This window comes from Pristiophorus japonicus, chromosome 10, assembly GCF_044704955.1.
Source record: "Pristiophorus japonicus isolate sPriJap1 chromosome 10, sPriJap1.hap1, whole genome shotgun sequence".
Lineage (NCBI taxonomy): Eukaryota > Metazoa > Chordata > Chondrichthyes > Pristiophoridae > Pristiophorus > Pristiophorus japonicus.
Window position 1 is genome coordinate 1320447 of NC_091986.1, and position 23718 is coordinate 1344164.

The 23718-nt window shown below is 45.5% G+C and overlaps 1 protein-coding gene across 1 annotated transcript in view; it reads left to right on the forward strand.

Annotated features, from left to right (window-relative positions):
* Nucleotides 1–23718, forward strand: part of abcc4 (ATP binding cassette subfamily C member 4 (PEL blood group)) — a 443243-nt gene that overhangs the window by 102243 nt on the left and 317282 nt on the right. Inside the window, exons 7-8 of the mRNA XM_070892652.1 lie at nt 1648–1897; nt 23012–23116. Of these exons, the coding sequence (XP_070748753.1) occupies nt 1648–1897; nt 23012–23116 (355 nt within the window). The remainder of the gene's footprint in view (nt 1–1647; nt 1898–23011; nt 23117–23718) is intronic.

Here is a 23718-nt window from a genome sequence, read left to right on the forward strand (position 1 = left end):
TGGAAGGAATAATGAAGAGAGACAATGTAAATGAAATGGTGCAATTTTAAAGAGGGTGCAGGAATGGAAAGTTCACATGCACAAATCTTTGAAGGTGGCAAGTCATGTTGATAAGGCTTTTTTTAAAAAAAGCATATGGGATCCTTGATTTTATAAATAGAGGCAAAAAGAACAAAGGCAAGGAAGTTCTACGAAACGTTCATAAATCACAAGTTTGAGCTGAGATGAAGTATTGTGTCCAATTCTGGGCACGACACTTCAGGAAGGATGTCGAAACCTTGGTGAGGGTGTAGAGAAGATTTACTGGAATGGTACCAGGGATGAGGGACTTCACTACGTGGAGAGACTGGAGAAGCTGGGGTTGTTCTCCTTCAGTGGTTATGGGGGGGCTTTAATAGAGGTGTTAAAAATTATGAGGACATTTTGTAAAGAAAATAATGATAAACTGTTTCCACCTGCAGATGGGTAAGTAACCCGAGGGCACCGACTTAATGTAATTGGCAAAAGAACCAGAGAGGAGATGGGAATTTTTTTACATAGCAAGTTAAGATATGGCCTGAACCAACCTCTTATGGGGCTTCCTGACCTCAGTCCCAACAGTCTTCCGTTCTAGCCTTTACCTCAGCCAGTAAAATATTTACACATGTATCTGCAAATCAGAGAGCCCTACCTGCTGCTGAGCCCCTCGAGGTTGCTGCTCTCAAAAAAACAGGACCCCTGCCCCCCTGTAATTAACTGCAGCATTCTATACCTGCAGCAACATTCTATTTCTTTTGCTAACCCAATGAGGAGCATATTACTGCTCCCAATTCCCCTCACATCCAGAATTAAGGCCTTGGAGGGAAAATTAGGTAGCTAGTGACAGTCGCATGGTTGGATAGAAATCCCACCCCCACTGCTAATCTACCAAAAGGAGTAAAATCCAGGCCATACATACCAGGAAGATTTTCGGTTCTGTTTACTGATTTAGCCTTTCTTGACCTCCCTTAAATAGTTAAAATATCAATTGGGATTCAGTGATTCCCTGCTGCTGGAAATGTTTGTTTGCTGGACAAGGATAGGATTTCCTACCCACCGTGAGTAGCCCTGCTGATATTTGAAATGTAGCAGAATGAGGAACTCCCATTTAATCCAGGCAGCTGGGGAAACCCATGGAGTCGTGCCCCAGTAACAGCCCCTGGCTTCAGAAGAATCGTGTTAAGGAAGGAAATTGGAGGTGGACAAGAAGAAAAAAACCTATTTGCAGTTCTGGAGTATTGCAGCATTCAATGTTTAGTGTAACCGTTTGACAAGTTTATAGAATTATTTTTCTGCTAGTGCGGCATCTGCAGCACATTAAGAAAGTTATTAGTTTGTATTTTACTCTGTACAATATGTTTAATTGTGTTCATAAAAAATGGGAAACACTTGGAATTTGATTAATTATATATATATATATATCTAAATGGGTATTTAAACTAGATAAAGCACTAATCTACTGAAACGCAATAAGACTCTGATCAGGAAGTTTACAAAGGTTGTACTTTTGGTAAACTATTAGTAGAGGACCTCAGCTGAGAGGTTTTATTTAAGATTAAACATTCATGTGAGCCAGTTTACAAATTATTGTGTAAAGAAAACAAATGGTTGTATTGTTCTGCATTTCAGGAAGGAAATTGCCAAGATTCTGAAAAGCTCTTACCTGCGTGCCTTGAACATGGCCTCATTCTTTATTGCCAGCAAGATGATACTGTTTTTAACGTTCTTGGTGTACGTGCTCCTTGGCAACACTATCACAGCAAGTCGTGTGTTTGTCACTGTATCATTGTACAGTGCTGTGAGACTCACGGTCACCCTGTTCTTCCCAGCAGCTGTCCAGACAGTTTCAGAGGGATTAATCAGCATAAGAAGGATAAAGGTATGTTCAAGTATTGAAAAATAATGCAAAGGCTAATTTAGCTTTTCTTGGCAAGGGAAGGTTCATAACTTTGGTGAATTTTCATGCTTAAGGTGAGGGATATTGCTGCAAGGAAATAGAACACTTAGCAGGTTAAGATACTCAGTCCCAACATTAAGTGATAGAGATAACACAAACTCTGGGAGCAGAAGGTTATAGGAAGTAATAAATTACCTGTTGAGAACGTAAGAGCAGGCCATTCAGCCCCTCAAGCCTATTCCACCATTCAATTAGATGAGGGGTGAGCAATTATTTGGGCTGGAGGGCCACTTTTCAAATTTTGGTGAGCTGTTGAAGGCCACCCATCATTGCACCCGCTAAGGTGCGTGGCCGCAGTCACGCACCAATCGCAAAGTCCCGCACAAGCAGCTCACCATCTCCTGCCGCTGGAAGAGATGCAGCACAGCAAATTTAAAGGGACCATGTGTGTTGGTGAGAGTAAGTGTTAAATTAGTCAATTTGAAACAGGCCAACTCAGTGTTGATTATCACTCCCACTGCTACCTCCCAATAATTTATAAACATAAATTCAGATTGTACATAAGAACATAAGAAATAGGAACAGGAGTAGGCCATACGGCCCCTCGAGCCTGCTCCGCCATTCAATAAGATCATGGCTGATCTGATCATGGACTCAGGTCCACTTTCACGCCCGCTCCCCATAACCCTTTATTCCCTTATTGTTTAAGAAACTGTCTATTTTGGTCTTAAATTTTTTCAATATCCCAGCTTCCACAGCTCTCTGAGGCAGCGAATTCCATAGATTTACAACCCTTAGAGAATAAATTTCTCCTCATCTGTTTTAATTGGCCCCTTATTCTAAGATCATGCCCCCTAGTTCCAGTCACCCCCATCAGTGGAAACATCCTCTCTGCATCCACCTTCTCAAGCCCCCTCAATCTTATACGTTTCAATAAAATCACCTCTCATTCTTCTGAATTCCAATGAGTAGAAGCTCAACCTACTCAACCTTTCCTCATAAGTCAACCCCTCATCCCCGGAATCAACCTAGTGAACCTTCTCTGAACTGCCTCCAAAGCAAGTATATCCTTTTGTAAATATAGAAATCAAAACTGCACGCAGTATTCCAGGTGTGGCCTCACTAAAACCTTGTATAGCTGTAGCAAGACTTCCCTGTTTTTATACTCCCATCACCTTTATAATAAAGGCCAAGATACCATAGGCCTTCCAGATCACTTGCTGTACCTGCATACTATCCTTTCATGTTTCATGCACAAGTACCCCCAGGTCCCGCAGTACTGCAGCACTTTGTAATCTTTCTCCATTTAAATATTAACTTGTTCTTTGATTTATTTTTCTGCCAAAGTGCATGACCTCACACTTTCCAACATTATACTCCATCTGCCAAATTTTTGCCCACTCACTTAGCCTGTCTATGTTCTTTTGCAGATTTTTTGTGTCCTCCTCACACATTGCTTTTCCTCCCAGCTTTGTATCGTCAGCAAACTTGGCTACGTTACACTCTGTCCCTTCTTCCAAGTCGTTAATATAGATTGTAAATAGTTAGAGTCCCAGCACTGATCCCTGCGGCACCCCACTAATTACTGGATGCTAACCAAAGAATGAATCATTTATCCCGACACTCTGTTCTTTTAGTTAGCCAATCCTCTATCCATGCTAATATATTACCCCCCCCAACCCCGTGAACTTTTATCCTGTGTAGTAACCTTTTGTGTGGCACCTTGTCTAATTCCTTCTGGAAGTCCAAATACACCACATCCACTGGTTCCCCTTTATCCACTATTTTAAATACACAAAATGTGAAATAGTAAAATCTTCAGTTTGGAGATGAATGAAATGGTTGCCGATCGATGGGCCGGTTATATACACTGAAGGTCTATGTGGCTGTTTGGCAGAGCGGCTGAAGCCTGCGGGGCATCCGACGCGAGAGGTGTTCCCTTCTTGGTGCTGAGTATGGAAAGAGTGCCGAGTATGGGAGCCCGAGGTTTCGCAAGGCCTGAACTACAATCAGTGCCATTACCTGCCGTCCTTGTGCTCTGGGATTTACTTCCCTATCTCATCATCATAGGCAGTTCCTCGGAATCGCGGAAGACTTGCTTCAACTCCTGAAGTGAGTTCTTTGGTGGCTGAACAGTCCAATACGAGAGCCACAGACCCTGTCACAGGTGGGACATGCTAACTATGTGGCCTGCCCAGCGGAGCAGATAGAGTGTGGTCAGTGCTTCAATGCTGGAGATGTCCCCAGCATGCCAGACACAAGACTCCCAAAGCAAGTGCTCTACTCGGAGCTCCTTCATGGCAAACGAGCCAAAGGTGGGCAACGGAAACGCTACAAGGATACCGTCAAAGCCTCCCTGATAAAGTGCAACATCCCCACTGACACCTGGGAGTCCCTGGCCCAAGATCGCCCTAAGTAGAGGAAGTGCATCCGAGAGGGCGCTGAGCACCTCAAGTCTTGATGCCGAGAGCATGCAGAAATCAAGCGCAGTCAGCGGAAAGAGCATGCGGCAAACCAGTCCCACCCACCCCTTCCCTCAACGACTATGTCCCACCTGTGACAGAGTCTGTGGCTCTCGTTTTGAACTGTTCAGCCACCAAAGAGCTCACTTCAGGAGTGGAAGCAAGTCTTCCTCGATTCCGAGGAACTGCCTATGATGATGATGGCTGGGAATGTTAGCCTGATCGAGGACGCTGATGTTGGTGCGCCTGTCCTCCCAGGGGATTTGTAGGATCTTGCAGAGACATCGTTGGTGGTATTTCTCCAGCGACTTGAGGTGTCTACTGTACATGATCCATGTCTCCGAGCCATACAGGAGGGCAGGTATTACTACAGCCCTGTAGACCATGAGCTTGGTGGCAGTTTTTAGGGCTTGGTCTTCAAACACTCTTTTCCTCAGGCGGCCGAAGACTACTGGCACACTGGAGGTGGTGTTGGATCTCGTCGACGATGCCTGCTCTTGTTGATAGGAGGCTCCCAAGATATGAGAAGTGGCCCACGTTGTCCAGGACCGCGCCGCGAATCTTGATGACTGGGGGACATTACTGCGCGGTGAGGACAGGCTGGTGGAGGACCTTTGTCTTACGGATGTTTAGCGTAAGGCCCATGCTTTCGTACCTCTCAGTAAATACGTCGCCTAAGTCCTGGAGTGCAGCCTCAGAATGTGTGCAGACGCAGGTGTCGTTCGTGTACTGTAGCTCGACGACAGAGGTTGGGGTGGTCTTGGACCTGGCCTGGAGACGGCGAAGGTTGAACAGGTTCCCACTGGTTCTGTAGTTTAATTCCACTCCAGCGGGGAGATTGTTGACTGTGAGGTGGAGCATGGCAGTGAGAAAGATTGAGAAGAGGGTTGGGGTGATGACGTAGCCCTGTTTGACCTCGGTCCGGACGTGGATTGGGTCTGTAATGGATCCGTTGGTAAGGATCACGGCCTGCATGTCATCGTGGAGCAGGCGGAGAATGATGACGAACTTTTGGGGGCATCCGAAGCGGAGGAGGACGCTCCATAGACCCTCGCGGTTGACAGTGTCAAAGGCCTTTGTAAGGTTGAAGAAGGCCATGTATAAGGGCTGGTGCTGTTCCCTGCATTTTTCCTGCAGCTGCCGCGCTGCAAAAATCATGTTTATTGTGCCCCATAGGGGACGAAATCCGCACTGTGACTCCGGGAGGAGCTCCTCGGCCACAGGGAGAAGTCAGTTGAGGAGGACTCTAGCAACGACTTTCCCAGTGGCTGATAGCAGGGAGATTCCTCTGTAGTTGCCACAGTCGGACTTGTCCCCTTTTTTAAAGATGGTCACTATCACTGCATCTCTGAGATCCCCTGGCATGCTCGCCTCCCTCCAGATGAGAGAGATGAGGTTGTGTATTCGCGCCAGTAGTGCCTCTCTGCCATACTTCAATGCCTCAGCAAGGATTCCGTCCGCACCCGTAGCCTTGTTGTTTTTAAGCTGTCTTATGGGTTTTTCTACCTCGTGCAGTGTTGGGGTCTCACTGAGGTGGTGGTGGGTCGCATGCTGCGGGATGGAGTTGAGAACACTCGAGTCAAAGACAGAGTCTCGATTGAGGAGATCTTCGAAGTGCTTCCAGCGGGCCCTGACTGCCTCGGTGTCCTTGATGAGTGTTTCCCCTCTCTTGGCCAGCAGTGGGGTGGGGCCTAGGGACTTTGGTCCGTATGTGACCTTGACTGCGATGAATCCTCGCATATCGTATCTGTCGGCCAGCTGCTGTATCTCCTGTGCTTTCTCCATCCACCACCTGTTCTTTTGGTCCCAGGATTTTTGTTGGACCTCAGCCTTGAGCCGTCTGTAATGCTGCTTTGTTGTTCCGGAGTTGGGTTGTTGTTTAAGGCTCAGAAATGCCCTGCGTTTGCGATCCATTAGCTCTTGGATCTCCTGATTATTCTCATCAAACCAATCCTGGTGTTTCCTGGTTGAGTAACCGAGTGTCTCTTTGCAGGCACCGGTTATGGAGGCCTGGAGGGCAGACCAAGCACTGGGCATTCTGTGTCTCGGAGTTGTCTAGGCACGCCAGGTTAGCTGTGAGGCGCTGGCTGTATAGGGCTCTCTTAGCTGGGTCCTTACGTGTTCTGGCATTGACTTTTTTGCAGCACTGCTTCTGCTGCCCCCTCTGCTTTGGGGTTATGTTGATGTCGATAATGGATCGGATTAGGCAGTGGTCCGTCCAGCAGTCGTCAGTTCCTGTCATGGCGCGGGTGATGCGCACATCCTTGCGATCCCTGGCTCAGACGATGACCTAGTCGAGCAAGTGCCAGTGCTTGGAGCGAGGGTGTTGCCACGATGCCTTGTACTTGTCCCTCTGGCGGAACAAGGTGTTGGTGATGACAAATTCGTGCTCTATACATTTTGTCAGGAGTAGGGTACACTGGAGTTCGCTTTCTCTATCCCCTCTCTGGCAATCACGCCCCCCCCCCCCCCCTGAGGTTTGTGTCCTTGCCAACGCTGCCATTGAAGTCGCTGAGAAAGATCAGTCTGTCAACCGCGGGGACGCAGGACAGTGATTTTTCGAGGTTGGTGTAAGAACCCTCTTTGGTCTCATCTGCTGCATCGAGTGTCGGGGCGTACGCACTGATGACTGTGGCGCACTGGTTCCGGGATAGGGTGAGTCAGAGAGTCATGAGGCGTTCGTTAGTCCTGCAGGGGTAGTTTTTGAGGCAGTCAACCAGCTCATTTTTGATGGCGAAAGCGACTCCATGGAGGTTTCCCTTTCCAGAAGAAGGTGTAACCTCCACCTTGTTCCTTGAGCTGGCCTTCCCTGCCCGCCGGGTCTTGCTGAGGGCAGCGATATCGATATCAAAGCGTCTTAAGTTCCCGGGCAACTATGGCAGTACGGCATATCTAAGAGGGTGACGAAAACCCCCCTGCCATCGTACTATGGGTACTGCCATCGTACTATGGGTACTGCCATCGTACTATGGGCAGTGCCAGTCTCTCTCTTAGGTAAAAGAGTCATCGAGATGAGCAGCCATGACTCGAGTCAGATTAATGTGCAGCTCAAGCTCCAGCTTTCTCACTCTCTGATCTGTCCAATGAGCTGGATAGAATCAACTGGCAGGCTGGATACGGCCCTTAGGCCAGATATGACCCAACACAGCGCAAGAAGCTCCCCCGCTCTTTTCTGAGGAAACTCCAAGAAATGGCAGGGAGGCAACATAAAAGGTAATCTAAGTCTTCTATCAGCATATAAATAGTAAACGGGTAGTGAGAGGAGGGATGGGGCCGATTAGGGACCAAAATGGAGACCTACACATGGAGGCAGAGGGTATGGCTGAGGTACTAAATAAGTACTTTGCGTCGGTCTTCACCAAGAAAGAGGATGCTGCCATAGACATAGTGAAAGAAGAGGGAATAGAGAGACTTGATAGGATAAAAATTGATAATGAAGAGGTATTAGAAAGGCTGGCTGTACTTAAAGTAGATAAATCACCAGGAGCGGATAGGATGCATCCTAGGATGCTGAGGAAATTAAGGCAGAAATCGCGGAGGTCTGGTCGTAATATTCCAATCTGCCATCGATACCGATGGTGTCGATGGGATGGTGCCAGAGGACTGGAGAATTGCAAATGTTTCCATATTGTTCAAAAAAAGGTGTGAGGATAAACCCAGCAACTACAGGTCAGTTTAACCTTGGTAGTGGGGAAGCTTTTAGAAACAGTAATCGGGGACAAATTAACAGTCATATGGATAGGGCTGGATTAATTAAGGAAAGCCAGCATGGATTTGTTAAAGGCAAATCGTGTTTAACCAACTTGATTGAGTTTTTTGATGAGCTAACAGAGATGGTTGATGAGGGTAATGCGGTTGACATAATGTACACTGATTTCCAAAAGGCGTTCGACAAAGTGCCACATAATAGGCTTGCCAGCAAAATTGAAGCCTATGGAATAAAAGGGACAGTGGCAGCATGGATACGAAATTGGCTACGTGACAGGAAACAGAGCGTAATGGTGAATGGTTGTTTTTCGGACTGGAAGGTATAGAAACATAGAAAATAGATGCAGGAGCAGGCCATTTGGCCCTTCGAAGCTGCACCACCATTCAATATGATCATGGCTGAGTACCCCACTCCTGCCTTCTCTCCATACCCCCTGATCCCTTTAGCCGTAAGGGCCACATCTAACTCCCTTTTGAATGTATCCAACGAACTGGCATCAACAACTTTCTGTGGTAGAGAATTCCATAGGTTCATAATTCTCTGGGTGAAAAAGTTTCTCCTCATCTTGGTCCAAAATGGCTTACCCCTTATCCTTAGACTGTGACCCCTGGTTCTGGACTTCCCCAACATTGGGAACATTCTTCCTGCATCTAACGTCCAATCCCATCACAATTCTATATGCTTCTATTAGATCCCCTCTTATTCATCTAAATTCCAGTGAATATAAGCCTAGTCGATCCAGTCTTTCTTCATATGTCAGTCCTGCCATTCTGGGAATCAGTCTGGTGAACCTTCGTTGCACTCCCTCAATAGCAAGAACGTCCTTCCTCAAATTAGACCAAAACTGCACACAATACTCAAGGTGTGGTCTCACCAAGGCCCTGTACAACTGCAGTAAGACCTCCCTGCTCCTATACTCAAATCGCCTAGCTATGAAGGCCAACATGCCATTTGCTTTCTTTACTGCCTGCTGTACCTGCATGCCTACTTTCAATGACTGATGCACCATGACACCCAGGTCTCGTTGCACTTCCCCTTTTACTAATCTGTCATAATTCAGATAATCTGCCTTCCTTTGTTTTTGCCCCCAAAGTGGATAACCTCACACTTATCCACATTATACTGCATCTGCCATGCATTTGCCCACTTACATAACCTGTTGAAGTCACCCTGCAGCCTCTTGGCATCCTCCTCACAGCTCACACTGCCACTCAGCTTAGTGTCATCTGCAAACTTGGAGATATTACATTCAATTCCTTTGTCTAAATCATTAATATATATTGTAAATAGCTGGGATCCCAGCACTGAGCCCTGCAGCACCCACTAGTCACTGCCTGCCATTCTGAAAAGGACTCGTTTATCCCAACTCTCTGCTTCCTGTCCCCCAACCAATTCTCTATCCACGTCAATGCATTACCCCCAATACAATGTGCTTTAATTTTGCACTCTAATCTCTTGTGTGGGACCTTGTCAAAAGCCTTTTGAAAGTCCAAATACACCACATCCACTGTTTCTCCCTTATCCACTCTACTAGTTATATCCTCAAAAAATTCTAGAAGATTTGTCAAGCTTGATTTCCCGTTCATAAATCCATGCTGACTTGGAACGATCCTGTCACTGCTTTCCAAATGCGCTGCTATTACATCTTTAATAATTGATTCCAGCATTTTCCCCACTACTGATGTCAGGCTAACCGGTCTATAATTCCCTGTTTTCTCTCTCCCTCCTTTTTTAAAAAGTGGGGTTACATTAGCTACCCTCCAATCCATAGGAACTGATCCAGAGTCCATAGAATGTTGGAAAATGACCACCAATGCATCTACTATTTCTAGGGCCACTTCCTTAGTCTGCATCCAGAGTACTATCAGGCCCTGGGGATTTATCGGCCTTCAATCCCATCAATTTCCCTAACACCATTTCCTGACTAATAAGGATTTCTCTCAGTTCCTCCTTCTCACTAGACCCTTGATCCCCTCGTATTTTCTGCAGGTTATTCGTGTCTTCCATCGTGTATACAGTGGTGTTCCCTATGGATCGGTTCTAGGACCACTACTTTTCTTGATATATATTAATGACTTGGACATGGGTGTACAGGGCACAATTTCAAAATTTGCAGATGACACTAAACTTGAAGTACAGTGAACAGTGAGGAGGAGAGCGATGGACTTCAGTAAGTCTTAGACAGGCTGGCGAAATGGGCAAACACGTGGCAGATGAAATATAATGTAGAAAAGTGTGAAGTGATGATTTTGGTTGAAAGAATGAGGCGAGGACATATAAACTAAATGGTACAATCCTAAAGGGGGTACATCCCTGTCTGGAGTAAAAATAAAACGGGAAGGTGGCTCAACCGTGGCTAACAAGGGAAATTAAGGATGGTGTTAAATCCAAGGAAGAGGCATATAAATTGGCCAGAAAAAGCAGCAAACCTGAGGACTGGGAGAAATTTAGAATTCAGCAGAGGATGACAACGGGTTTAATTAGGAGGGGGGAAATAGAGCATGAGAGGAAGCTTGCCGGGAACATAAAAACTGACTGCAAAAGCCTCTAGATATGTGAAGAGAAAAAGATTAGTGAAGACAAATGTAAGTCCCTTGCAGTCAGATTCAGGTGAATTTATAATGGAGAACAAAGAAATGGCAGACCAGTTGAACAAATACTTTGGTTCTGTCTTCACGAAGGAGGATGCTAAGAGGCTGCAGGGTGACTTCAACAGGTTATGTAAGTGGGCAAATGCATGGCAGATGAAGTATAATGTGGATAAATGTGAGGTTATCCACTTTGGTGGTAAAAACAGAGAGACAGACTATTATCTGAATGGTGACAGATTAGGAAAAGGGAAGGTGCAACGAGACCTGGGTGTCATGGTACATCAGTCATTGAAGGTTAGCATGCAGGTACAGCAGGCGGTTAAGAAAGCAAATGGCATGTTGGCCTTCATAGCGAGGGGATTTGAATACAGGGGCAGGGAAGTGTTGCTACAGTTGTACAGGGCCTTGGTGAGGCCACACCTGGAGTATTGTGTACAGTTTTGGTCTCCTAACTTGAGGAAGGACATTCTTGCTATTGAGGGAGTGCAGCGAAGGTTCACCAGACTGATTCCCGGGATGGCGGGACTGACCTATCAAGAAAGATTGGATCAACTGGGCTTGTATTCACTGGAGTTCAGAAGAATGAGAGGGGACCTCATAGAAACGTTTAAAATTCTGATGGGTTTAGACAGGTTAGATGCAGAAAGAATGTTCCCAATGTTGGGGAAGTCCAGAACCAGGGGTCACAGTCTGAGGATAAGGGGTAAGCCATTTAGGACCGAGATGAGGAGAAACTTCTTCACCCAGAGAGTGGTGAACCTGTGGAATTCTCTACCACAGAAAGTAGTTGAGGCCAATTCACTAAATATATTCAAAAGGGAGTTAGATGAAGTCCTTACTACTAGGGGGATCAAGGGTTATGGCGAGAAAGCAGGAAGGGGGTACTGAAGTTTCATGTTCAGCCATGAACTCATTGAATGGCGGTGCAGGCTAGAAGGGCTGAATGGCCTGCTCCTGCACCTATTTTCTATGTTTCTATGTTTCTAACCTTCCGGAAATACTAGGAAACCGAGGGTCTAGTGAGAAGGAGGAACTAAAGGAAATCCTTATTGGGCAGGAAATTGTGTTCGGGAAATTGATGGGATTGAAGGCCGATAAATCCCCGGGGCCTGATAGTCTACATCTCAGAGAACTTAAGGAAGTGGCCCTAGAAATAGTGGATGCATTGGTGATCATTTTCCAACAGTCCATCGACTCTGGATCAGTTCCTATCTGGAGGGTAGCTAATGTAACGCCACTTTTTAAAAAAGGAAGGAGAGAGAAAACTGGTAATTATAGACCGGTTAGCCTCACATTAGTAGTGGGGAAAATGTTGGAATCAATTATTAAAGATGAAGTAGCAGCGCATTTGGAAAGCAGTGACAGGATCGGTCCAAGTCAGCATGGATTTATGAAAGGGAAATCGTGCTTGACAAATCTTCTGGAATTTTTTGAGGATGTAACTAGTAGCGTGGACAAGGGAGAACCAGTGGATATGGTGTATTTGGACTTTCGAAAGGCTTTTGACAAGGTCCCACACAAGAGATTGGTGTGCAAAATTAAAGCACATGGTATTGGGGGTAATGTACTGACGTGGATAGAGAACTGGTTGGCAGACAGGAAGCAGAGAGTTGGGATAAATGTGGATAAATGTGAGGTTATCCACTTTGGGGGCAAAAATACGAAGGCAGAATATTATCTGAATGGCGACAGATTAGGAAAAGGGGAGGTGCAACAAGAGCTGGGTGTCATGGTGCATCAGTCATTGAAAGTTGGTATGCAGGTACAGCAGGCGGTGAAGAAGGCAAATGGTATGTTGGTTTCATAGCGAGAGGATTTGAGTATAGGAGCAGGGAGGTTTTACTGCAATTGTACAGGGCCTTGGTGTGGCTTCACCTGGACTATTGTGTTCAGTTTTGGTCTCCTAATCTGAGGAAGGACGTTCTTGCTATTGAGGGAGTGCAGCGAAGGTTCACCATACTGATTTCCAGAATGACAGGACTGACATATGAGGAGAGACTGGATTGACTGGGCCTGTATTCACTGCCGTTTAGAAGGATGAGAGGGGATCTCATAGAAAGATATAAAATTCTGACGGGACTGGACAGGTTAGATACAGGAAGAATGTTCCCGATGTTGGGGAAGTCCAGAACCAGGGGACATAGTCTAAGTATAAGGGGTAAGCAATTTAGGACCGAGATGAGGAGAAACTTCTTCATTTAGAGAGTTGTTAACCTGTGGAATTCCCTACCGCAGAGAGTTGTTGATGCCAGTTCATTGGATATATTCAAGAGTGAGTTAGATATGGTCCTTGCGGCTAAAGGAATCAAGGGGTATGGAGAGAAAGCAGGAAAGGGGTACTGAGGTGAATGATCAGCCATGATCTTATTGAATGGTGGTGCAGGCTCGAAGGGCCTACTCCTGCACCTATTTTGTATGTTTCTATGCATGAGCAGAGAGACCTGGGGGTATTTGTGCACAAGTCATTGAAGGTGGCAGGGCAGGTTGAGAAAGTAATTAAAAAAAGGACACTGGATTCTGTGCTTCATGAATAGAGATAGAGTACAAAAGTGTGGAAATTATGATGAACCTGTATAAAACACTGGTTCGGCCTCAACTGGAGTATTGTGTCCAAATCTGGGCACCGCACTTTAGGAAGGATGTGAAGGCCTTCGAGAGGGGGCAGAAAAGATTTCCGAGAATGATTCCAGGGATGAGGGACTTCAGTTATGTGGATAGACTGAAGAAGTTGGGGTTGTTCTCCTTTGAGCAGAGTAGGTTGAGAGGAGATTTGATCGAGGTGTTCAAAATCATGATGGGTCTGGACAGAGTAGATAGAGAGAAACTGTTCCCATTGGTGGACGGGTCGAGAACCAGAGGTCACAGATTTAAGGTGATTGGCAGAAGAACCAAAGGCGATGTAAGAAAAACCTTTTTTCGCAGTAAGTGGTTAGGATCTGGAATGCACTGCCTGAAAGGGTGGTGAAGCAGACTCAATCGTGGCTTTCAAGTATCTGAAGGATAAAAAAAATGCAGGGCTGCGGGGAAAGAGTGGGGGAGTGGGACTAGCTGAGAGTTGGCACGGGCTCGATTGGCCAAATGGCCGCCTTCCGTGCGGTAACCATCCTATGATTCTATGATATATGGGTCTGTGCCAGAGTTATGCCGGGAGACTGGTGGTTTCCTTCGGAATTCAGACAAGACCTTTCACCCAATTGCGTCAATAAACAAAAATAGCATCTTATAACTCACTGGAATGAAATCAAGCCCAAGACTAATTTTGAATTAGTCACTAAAATTCCTTCACAGACGAGTTGAGACTAAAATTTGTTGCAAGTAAACAATCTTCCAATCGATTTGATTGTGTTAATTCTGAGCCATACTGCCAATTGCATTATTTTATATATTTAAAGTAATTATGTTATTGTGCATTGATCTGGAAAGTTTGCACAGATTTATGGCCTCCTTCTGTGCTGTATCACTCTCTGATTTTATGACTAAATTGTCTGCATAGCAATGTACAGACCATCAGAAACAAAATGTGTGATGAGTCACAAGAATGAGAGAGAATAACAGCATCAAGGCATAAGGGAAAGGAGGGAAGAATTGTCCAAGAGTTCTGTACATGAATGCCTATAACATAAGAAATTTAAAAAATGAGTTGGAAGCACAAATTCAGCTTAAAGGGTCTGATGCAAAGTTATTACAAAGTCATGGTACAAGCTGGGCATGACCTGGAGCAAAATATCCCAAGCTACAGGATCTAGAGAAAGGACAGGGAAGTTGAGAATGGAGGATTTGCAATATTGATAGAATTGTGTCTCGTTTATCAGTAGAAAGAAATAGTTTCAGTAAGGATGATCCGGCAGTGGACATGCTATGTGGAGAATTAAGGAACATCAAAGGATGCAAGACCCCGGTGGAAGTTGTCCATCGATTTCCTGAGAGCACTCATGCAGTGGGAGGATGTGTATATATAGAGATCAGTGAAGCACAGAAACAATGTGATTTATATAACGGGAGATTTTAATTTTTACAGATTGGGAACAATAGAACCGCTCAAGTCGTGAAGGCAATGCATTTCTAGACTGTATTTAGCAGTTTGATGTTTTTTAGAATTGATAAGAGAGCAGGACATACAACATTTAATGATTTTAAACCTGAATTAGTTAAGAATCTGATGGTTAGAGAACATCTTACGAATAGTGACCATAATATAATTGAATTTGATAGTCGGTTTGAGAGGGAGAAGGGAGAGTCACAAACCTGGGTTTTGCATTGAAGTAAAGGGATTGAGTTTTCTGAGGACAGTGCCAAGTAGCTTGCTGCGAAAGGTGGCAGGAACCCAATAACAGCATTTACGCAGCCTCGTTTTGCAATGCAGTTCACCCATGAAGTATGTGGCAACTCTTAAGGACATATGCAGTAGGGGCCCCTGCCAGAAACTCTAAGAGCAGTTATTGCATTTCAATGGATGCTTTGACTGCTGTTCGAGGCCATTGGCCAGACTTTCCACTTGAGATCGCTGGCCTAGTTCCCATATATCACCCAAAAAGGCAGGCTATCGCCCATTTTGCTTAAAAAGTGGAAAGTTGGGCCGAAACATCACCAACTTTCATGTCACATCGCTGAGGTAATCGTTCACATGTTGCCCAGCGCAACTTTCGGCACATCGCCCACACATCGCTGGGCTGATCGCTCGCCAAGTAGATCACTGGAGAAAAACTGCTTTTACCTGGCCTTCCTCACAGAACTCGGCACTACGGACGCCATTTTGAATGTCACAGGAAGTGAGAGGCTGCTTGAAGGGGCTTATAATTTGTGAGTTTTTTAAGGGCCTTTTACTGATAGATCCACTCACATTTATACTTATATTTATATGTATTTTAGTACAAAGGACATTTATAACAACAGTGATAGTGACAGGGTTTGTAGCTTCTCTACCATTACTTGTAAATGCTCACATGCTGGAGTCTGAAGTTGAGTTAAGTGAAGAGGTGGCAGACGAAGGAGTTGGAGAACGTACAGCCGACAAACTTACAGGGAAAAGCAATCTTACCTCAACTTGTCTGATAACGTGCCTTAGGAGGCTGCGCTTCTAAAAGGAGGTCATCGATGAGATATGCCAGCTCATCAAGGGGGATCTGCAGCCTACCAGCACCCAGGACCGCACTGCTTGTTGAGGTAAAGATTACTGTGGCACTATTCTTCTACACATCGGGCTCTTTTCAGGCTTCAGCTGGCGACATTGTGGTATCTCTCAACACGCCACACACTGCTCCATTCGATCGGTGACACAAGCCCTTTACGTTCGCATGATGGACTTTATAAGCTTCCCTATGACCAGGGAGGCACAGACCGGGAGGGCTTTGGGTTTCTCGAGAATAGCAAACTTCCCCAAGGTGAAAGGAGCAATAGACTGCACGCACATTGCCCTGAAATCACCTTTATAGAACGCGGAGGTGTTTCGTAACCGAAAGGGATTCCACTCCCTGAATGTGCAGCTCGTTGTCGACCACAACCAAATAATCATGGCAGTTAATGCTAAATTTGCAGGCAGCATCCATGATGCGCACATCGTGCATGAGAGCGCTGTCTCTGACCTGTTTGATAGTCAGCCACAAGGTCATGGTTGGATGCTGGGGGATAAAGGCTGGCTCATGACCCCGCTGCGTAATCCCCTGATGGAAGCCGAGAAGTGTTACAAAGAAAGCCACATAGCTACACGCAATATCATCGATAAAACAATTGGAATGCTCAAGCAGCACTTCAAATGCCTGGACCACTCTGGAGGCAGCCTACAGTACCATCCTGAACAGGTCGCTGAGCTTATTGTGGTGTGCTGCATGTTGCATAACCTAGCTATAAGGAGAGGACAACAATTGCTCGATGGGGCTACAGGTCCACCTCGGGGAGGAGGGGAAGGAAGCTGGTGAGGACCTTGGGGAGGACAATCAGCCTGACGGTGAATCCATAATCCCATCCACCTGTCCCCCTGGGCCGGAAGACTGAAAAAACCCTGTGGGAGTTACGCAGCTGCAAAGCTTGTTGTGCCAGCAGCTCTCAAATGAACACTTTGCATGAACTTACATTGGGGATAGTCACAGTTACGGTTAGATAACAGTTGCATTTGAGTTGAGTTACGTTTCATCCTTGCCTGGTCTGGCCTGGCCATTGTTTTACATCAGTTGCATTCATGTTTTAACTTAACATTATTAGAAGACACTGCACAACAATTGTAAAGTGATATACTTTACCTCTTCTGTCGAAACCGATGTGACCGCAGGTCCCACAGGTATATCGGTTTGAGTGTCCGATATTAGTATGATCGGGGCATCATCCTCTGTTTCCTCCATCTCCATCTCAGGGTCGCTGGTGTCGTCTTCCTTCACTGCCGTGGTTGCAGCGAGAGGGGGAGGGGTTCCGGTCGTGCCGCTGCACATGGCTGTTGGTGGACCTGCAAAACACAATTGAGCTTATTAGAACGGAAGAGTACATATTGCGCTGGCATACGAAGGAGGAGCAGAACTACTACAATAAATGAGACCAGAGAAGTTACATAACAATGCATCACACAGTAGTACGTATGGTGGTCAATCCAAATTGAAAGTCAGTGACCCAGAGAGCTCTGGAGGCTGGATCAGTCAGAGAAAGACACAATGATAAGGGAGTGAATGTTTATAGGGGGCAGACAGAGCAGGGGACAGATGGCCAGATCGCCTGCTCCTGCTCCAATCTCTGACATCGTCAACCTGAGAGTAGCGCAGAGGCTGCATGAGAATCAGGATAGCTGCATGCATAACATGACCTCATTCTTGTATTATAATGAAATTACATTACATTACTTTTAGCACTGCTTGATGCATTACTCACATGACTCAAGCGAGGGCTTTGCCTCACCACGGGTGGCTGAGCGAGTGTTGTCTCCCACCAGTGCCGCAGCGCGTTCCTCCAACTCGGTGAGTGGAGTTAGCTGGGCAGGGCCTCCTCCGGTTCACCTATGCTCCGATCTATTCTTCGCTAACTACTTCTGCAAACATGAAAAGAGCATGGCATAAGCTCATTGACTAGGTAATATCATGGAAAGACAGCAGTCGCCAACGTTATATGTAAATAAGGTTTTTATCCACAATTGATGCACAGTTTTACAAAGAGCGTGTTTAGGAGCTAATGCTTGACAAAAAACATCTCTCTCAACTACAGTCTCCATTGCACTCAGCAATGGCAGGAGCTAATGTCCCAAAGTATCCCAGCGCAGACAGTGAGCAAGGCAGCTCTCCTCCAGTCCAGGACAACCAGAGAGACTTAAAAGGGGCGCAGGTTCATAGTCCTGTCCAGATCTTAGCAGATAATATATGTAAGAATAACAAGCTTAAATTCAATCCAGGGGATTTATAATTATATTTAGAATTTGCATTTTTACAATATAAAATCTATACTTAGTCTTGCCGAAGCAGCCAGTACTGGTCGGACCTCATCGCCTCATGGGACACCCGCGATCTCAGCCCAGATTTTGCTATACGACCGGGGTGGGGATTTTCCACCCCCACCCCGGGTTAATTGTGCCCACTTAGTGGCCCACCTCGAGTGCACCTCGCTGACCAGGGCCTCGTTCGCCTCATCTGAAAAAGGCTTAGCCCTTTTCCGCCCCTCCTCCACATCATGAAGATTTTCATCCAAGGATGACATTTTTTAATTATTGTGTGTACTTTAATCGCGAATTGTTCTTCTCTACTACACAAGTCTGCACTCTCCTTCCTCTCTCCCTCCCCCTCCCTTTGCCTTCTGTGCATGTGTGGATGACCCCTGATCTCCCGAAACGTGGGAAAACCTGTTTACCGAAAAAAAAACGCATGTGCAGAAGGCCGTTGTTAGGGAAGCTTTGCCTTCCACATCGCTGGGCTAACGCTGGGCCCATTCCACATCGCTGGGCCCATTCCACATCGCTGGGCTAACGCTGGGCCCATTCCACATCGCTGGGCTAACACTGGGCCCATTTCACATCGCTGGGCTAATGCTGGGCCCATTCTACATCGCTGGGCCCATTCCACATCGCTGGGCCCATTCCACATCGCTGGGCCCATTCCACATCGCTGGGCCCATTCCACATCGCTGGGCCCATTCCACATCGCTGGGCTAACACTGGGCCCATTCCACATCGCTGGGCCCATTCCACATCGCTGGGCTAACGCTGGGCCCATTCCACATCGCTGGGCTATCGCTGGGCCCATTCCACATCGCTGGGCCCATTTCACATTGCTGGGCTGTTGCTGGGCCGAAAGTTACGATCCCAAAAATGAGCGATGTTCCAGCAATGATGAAAGCTGACACATCGCCAAGGCTGGAACATCGCCCATTTTTTGGGCCCTAGCGATCTGAGTGGAAAGTCTAGCCCCTAGAGTTTTGACAGACTTCAGGATCACCAACAGAAGAGTCATAATGTAGGGCTTTACTGATCTTGTTGCCATACCAATCAGTGACCATGGTGTGGCGGAGCCATGAAACAGCGTCATGGATGATGGTGAGGTCTTCAAAGATAACTGCACATCCAGATCCTCCTGTATGCCTCTCTGATACCTTTACATAAGTCAGAAAGTGTGTAAGGCCAGGCTGACTGTAGTGGTAGAGCCTGCATCAGGGCCACCTCCGGCTCCAGTTGCTTGCAGGAGGAGAGGATCTTGTGGACACATAACAGACAGCCAGATGTACTTCTGCCCCTGAGGTAGCAATCACGTGAACTATACAGTCTTATCGAGACCCCTTTCTATTAAGAGCTGGTTGTAAGCACTCTTGACATTTCTACACCATATTATAAGAGCCTCGAAGGTTCAGCTTTGGGTGTGTGGTGGAGCAGGGTGTTTCAATGCAGTGTGTCCTGGGCAATAGTCACGGAGATCACTCTGGCCGTATTAGATTCCATGCAGTACTTAGCATCGTGTCTGCGTCAGCCAACAAGAGGTTATCCAGTCTAACCCTACTTACCAGCTCTAGGTCCGTAACCCTGCAGGTTATGGTACTTCAAGTGCCCATCCAAGTACCTTTTAAATGTGGTGAAGGTTTCTGCCTCCACGACCCTTCCAGGCAGTGAGTTCCAGACCCCCACAACCCTCTGCGTGAAGAAGCTTCCCCTCAAATCCCCTCTAAACCTTCCACCAACCACTTTAAAACTATGCCCCCTCATAATTGCCCCTTGCTATCCACTATTTGCAGGCCCCTCAAAATTTTATACACCTCAATGAGTTCTCCCCTCAGCCTCCTCTGTTCCAAGGAGAACAAACCCAGCCTATCCAATCTGTCCCCATAGCTAAGATTCTCCATTCCAGGCAGCATCCTTGTAAATCTCCTCTGTACCCTCTCCAGTCCAATCACGTCCTTCCTATAATACGGTGACCAGAACTGCATGCAGTGTTCTAGCTGTGGCCTAACCAGTGTATTATACAATTTAAGCATAACCTCCCTGCTCTTGTATTCTATGCCTCGGTCAATAAAGGCTAGCATTCCGTATGCCACCGTAACCACCTTATCCACCTGGCCTGCTACTTTCAGGGATCTGTGGACAAGCACTCCAAGGTCCCTTTGTTCATCTACCCTTCTAAGTAGCCTGCCTTTTAATGTGTGTGTCCTTTCCTTATTCGCCCTCCTCCTCACACATCTCCGTATTAAATTCCATTTGCCACTGCTCTGCCCACCTGACCAATAGATTGATCTCCTCCTGCAGCCCATGACTTTCCTCTTTATTATTAACCACACAGCCAATTTTAATGTCTTCTGCCAACTTTTTAATCATACCCCTATATTCAAATCTAAATCATTGATATATACCACAAAAAGCAAGGGACCCAATACTGAGCCCTGCGGAACCCCACTGGAAACATCCTTCCAGTCACAAAAACATCCATCAACCATTACCCTTTGCTTCCTGCATCTGAGCCAATTTTGGATCCAACTTTCCACTTTGCCCTGGATCCCATGGGCGCTTACCTTCGTGACCAGTCTGCTTTGTGGGACCTTATCAAAAGCTTTGCTAAAGTCCATATACACTACATCCTACACACTACCCTCCTGGTTACCACCTCGAAAAATTCAATCAGGTTAGTCAAACACGATCTTCCCTTAACAAATCCGTACTGACTGTCCATGATTAATCCTTGTCTTTCTAAATATAGATTTATCCTGTCCTTTAGGATTTTTTCCAATAATTTTCCCACCACTGTGGTTAGGCTGATAGGTCTGTAATTACTCAGCCTATCCCTTTCTCCCTTCTTAAACAAGGATACCACATTAGCAGTCCTCCAGCACCTTGCCAGAATCCAAAGCGGACTGGAAAATGATGGTCAAAACCTCTGCTATTTCCTCTCTTGCTCGTTCAACAGGCTGAGATGCATTTCACCTGGACCTGGGGACTTATCCACTTTCAAAACTGCCAACCCCCTCTTTCCCCCTCCCCCCCCCCCCCCCCCAATATCTCCTCTCTCACTATGTCTATTTCGTCCAGAATTTCACACGCTCCTCGATAGCAGTATCTGCATTGCTCCTTTCCTTTGTAAAAACAGACGAAAAATATTCATTAAGAAACATACCCACATCTTCTGCCTCCACAGACAGATTACCCTCATGGTCTCTACCCTTTCTTTAGTTATCCTCTTACTCTTGATATATTTATAGAACATCTTTGGGTTTTCCCTGATTTTACTTGCCAAGAATTTTTCATGCTCTCTCTTAGCATTCCTAATATCCTTTTTAATTTCACCTCTGAACTTCCTATATTCCTTCTGAGATTCTACAGTATTCAACCGTCAGTATATAACATAAGGTTCCCTTTTTTTCTTTATCCTCCCCTGTAAGTCCCGAGACATCCAGGGGGCTCTAGAATTGTTATTCCCACCCTTTTTCTTTTAGGGCACATGTTTGGCCTGAGTGCTCCAGATCTCCTCCCTTAATGCCTCCCACAGATTAAAAGAAGAGTCTTATAATGTTGCGAAGAATAGTAGTAAGCCTGAGGATTGAGAACGCCTTAGAAACCAGCAAAGGATGACCAAAAAATTGATAAAATGAGAGTAATATAAAAACAGATTGTAAGAGCTTCTACAAGTATGTAAAAAGGAAGAGAGTAGCAAAAGTAAAAATTGGTCCCTTAGAGGCTGCGACAGGAGAAATTATAATGGAGAAATAGAAAATGGCAGAGACTTTAAACAAATATTTTGTATCTGTCTTCACAGTAAAAGACACAAAAAGTATACCACAAATAGTGGGGAACCAAGGGGCTAATGAGAGCGAGGAGCATAAAGTAATATCAGTAGAGAAAAAGTACTTGAGAAACTAATGGGATTAAAAGCCGACAAATCCCCTGGATCTAATGGCCTATATCCTAAAAGAGGTGGCTGGAGAGATACTAATCTTTCAAAATTCTCTAGATTCAGGAACAATCCCAGCGGATTTGAAAGTAGCAAATGTAACCCTGCTATTCACGAAAGGAAGGAGAGAGAAAACATGGAACTGCAGGCCAATTAGCCTAACCTCAGTCGTGGGGAAATTGCTCAAATCCATTATTAAGGAAGTGGTAACGGGGTACTTAGAAAATCATAATATGATTAGATGGAGTCAATATAGTTTTTATGAAAGAGAAATTGTGTTTGACAAATTTATCAGAATTTTTTGAGGATGTAACTAGCACGGTACATAAAGGGGAACCAGTGGATGTAGTATATTTGGATTACGAAAAGGAATTTGATCAGGTGCTACATAAAAGGTTGTTAAGCAAGATACATTCACATGGGCTTGTGGGTAATGTATTAGCATGAATAAAGGATTGGTTAACGGACGGAAAACAGAGAGTAGGGATAAATGAGTGATTTTGAGATTGGCAGGCTGTAACTAGTGGGGTGCCTCAAGGATCAGTGCTTGGGGCTAAACTATTTACAATATCAATGATTTGGATGAAAGGACCAAGTGCAATGTATCCAAGTTTGTTTTTATTCATTCCTGGGATGTGGGCGACGTTGGCAAGGCCGGCATTTATTGCCCATCATTAATTGCCCTTGAGAAGGTGGTGATGAGCTGCCGCCTTGAACCCCTGGTGAAGGTACTCCCATAATGCTGTTAGGGAAGGAGTTCCAGGGCCTAGTTTGAATGTGAGGCCTCGGGTTCCTGCCCGCATTGAGCCAGCTTGAGAGGCTGGCTAGCTGCGGGCGGGTAGTCCTCCTTTGCAATTGATCGATCCGGCGGCAATTTATAATTTTTGAATGTTCTAACTATTCAATTTTTGCATTTTCCAGTTCCATATTTAAAATGATTTTCCTCAATATTAATATTTTCTTCTTTATGATCGTTTGATTTTATTTTGTTTTATTAATAGGGATTCTTGATCCTCGAAGAAATTAAAAAAGCCTGTGAGGATAAAGATAACAGTGAAAGTGATTATTCAGTTTACATAGAAGACCTCACGTGCTGTTGGGACAAGGTAACAATGTATAATGTGCTATCATTTCCTACAATCAAATCAGCTTGAAATTTAACATTTTCCTTGGAAGTAACTTATTTTATTAAACTATCTCAAAAATTCTTTCTTCTACCCTAAAATGTGTAGTGTTTAATATGGACCATTCCCTTCCCCTCGAGTGAGAAACATTTGTATTTACATTGAGCTGACAGCTGTGCAAGATGAACAATTTATGCTACTAGAAAATAATTAATTAAATTATCCATGAATGGATTAATAGTAAGTAATGTTATACTGTTACCTTTGCTCCCAGTAAAGATCTCCAGCTTGTGGCATCAGTTTAACTATTGGAGAGAAGAAAAGGCTAGAAGTAGAACTGGTACAATAATTTGGGGTTGTGGGTAATGTATTAGCATGGATAAAGGATTGGTTAACAGACAGAAAACCGAGAGATCATGTACTCATCGCCACTCCATTGCACCACGAAATGGCGATAAAATGGTGGTTGCTGCTCTTTCGCCAACTGGTGGCGGATCCCACGGCGACTGCGATATTCCTCGAACACTTTGCGCTGCCGGTGACTGGCAGTGCCCTGCAAAAAAAAATAGCAGCGTGGTGACATC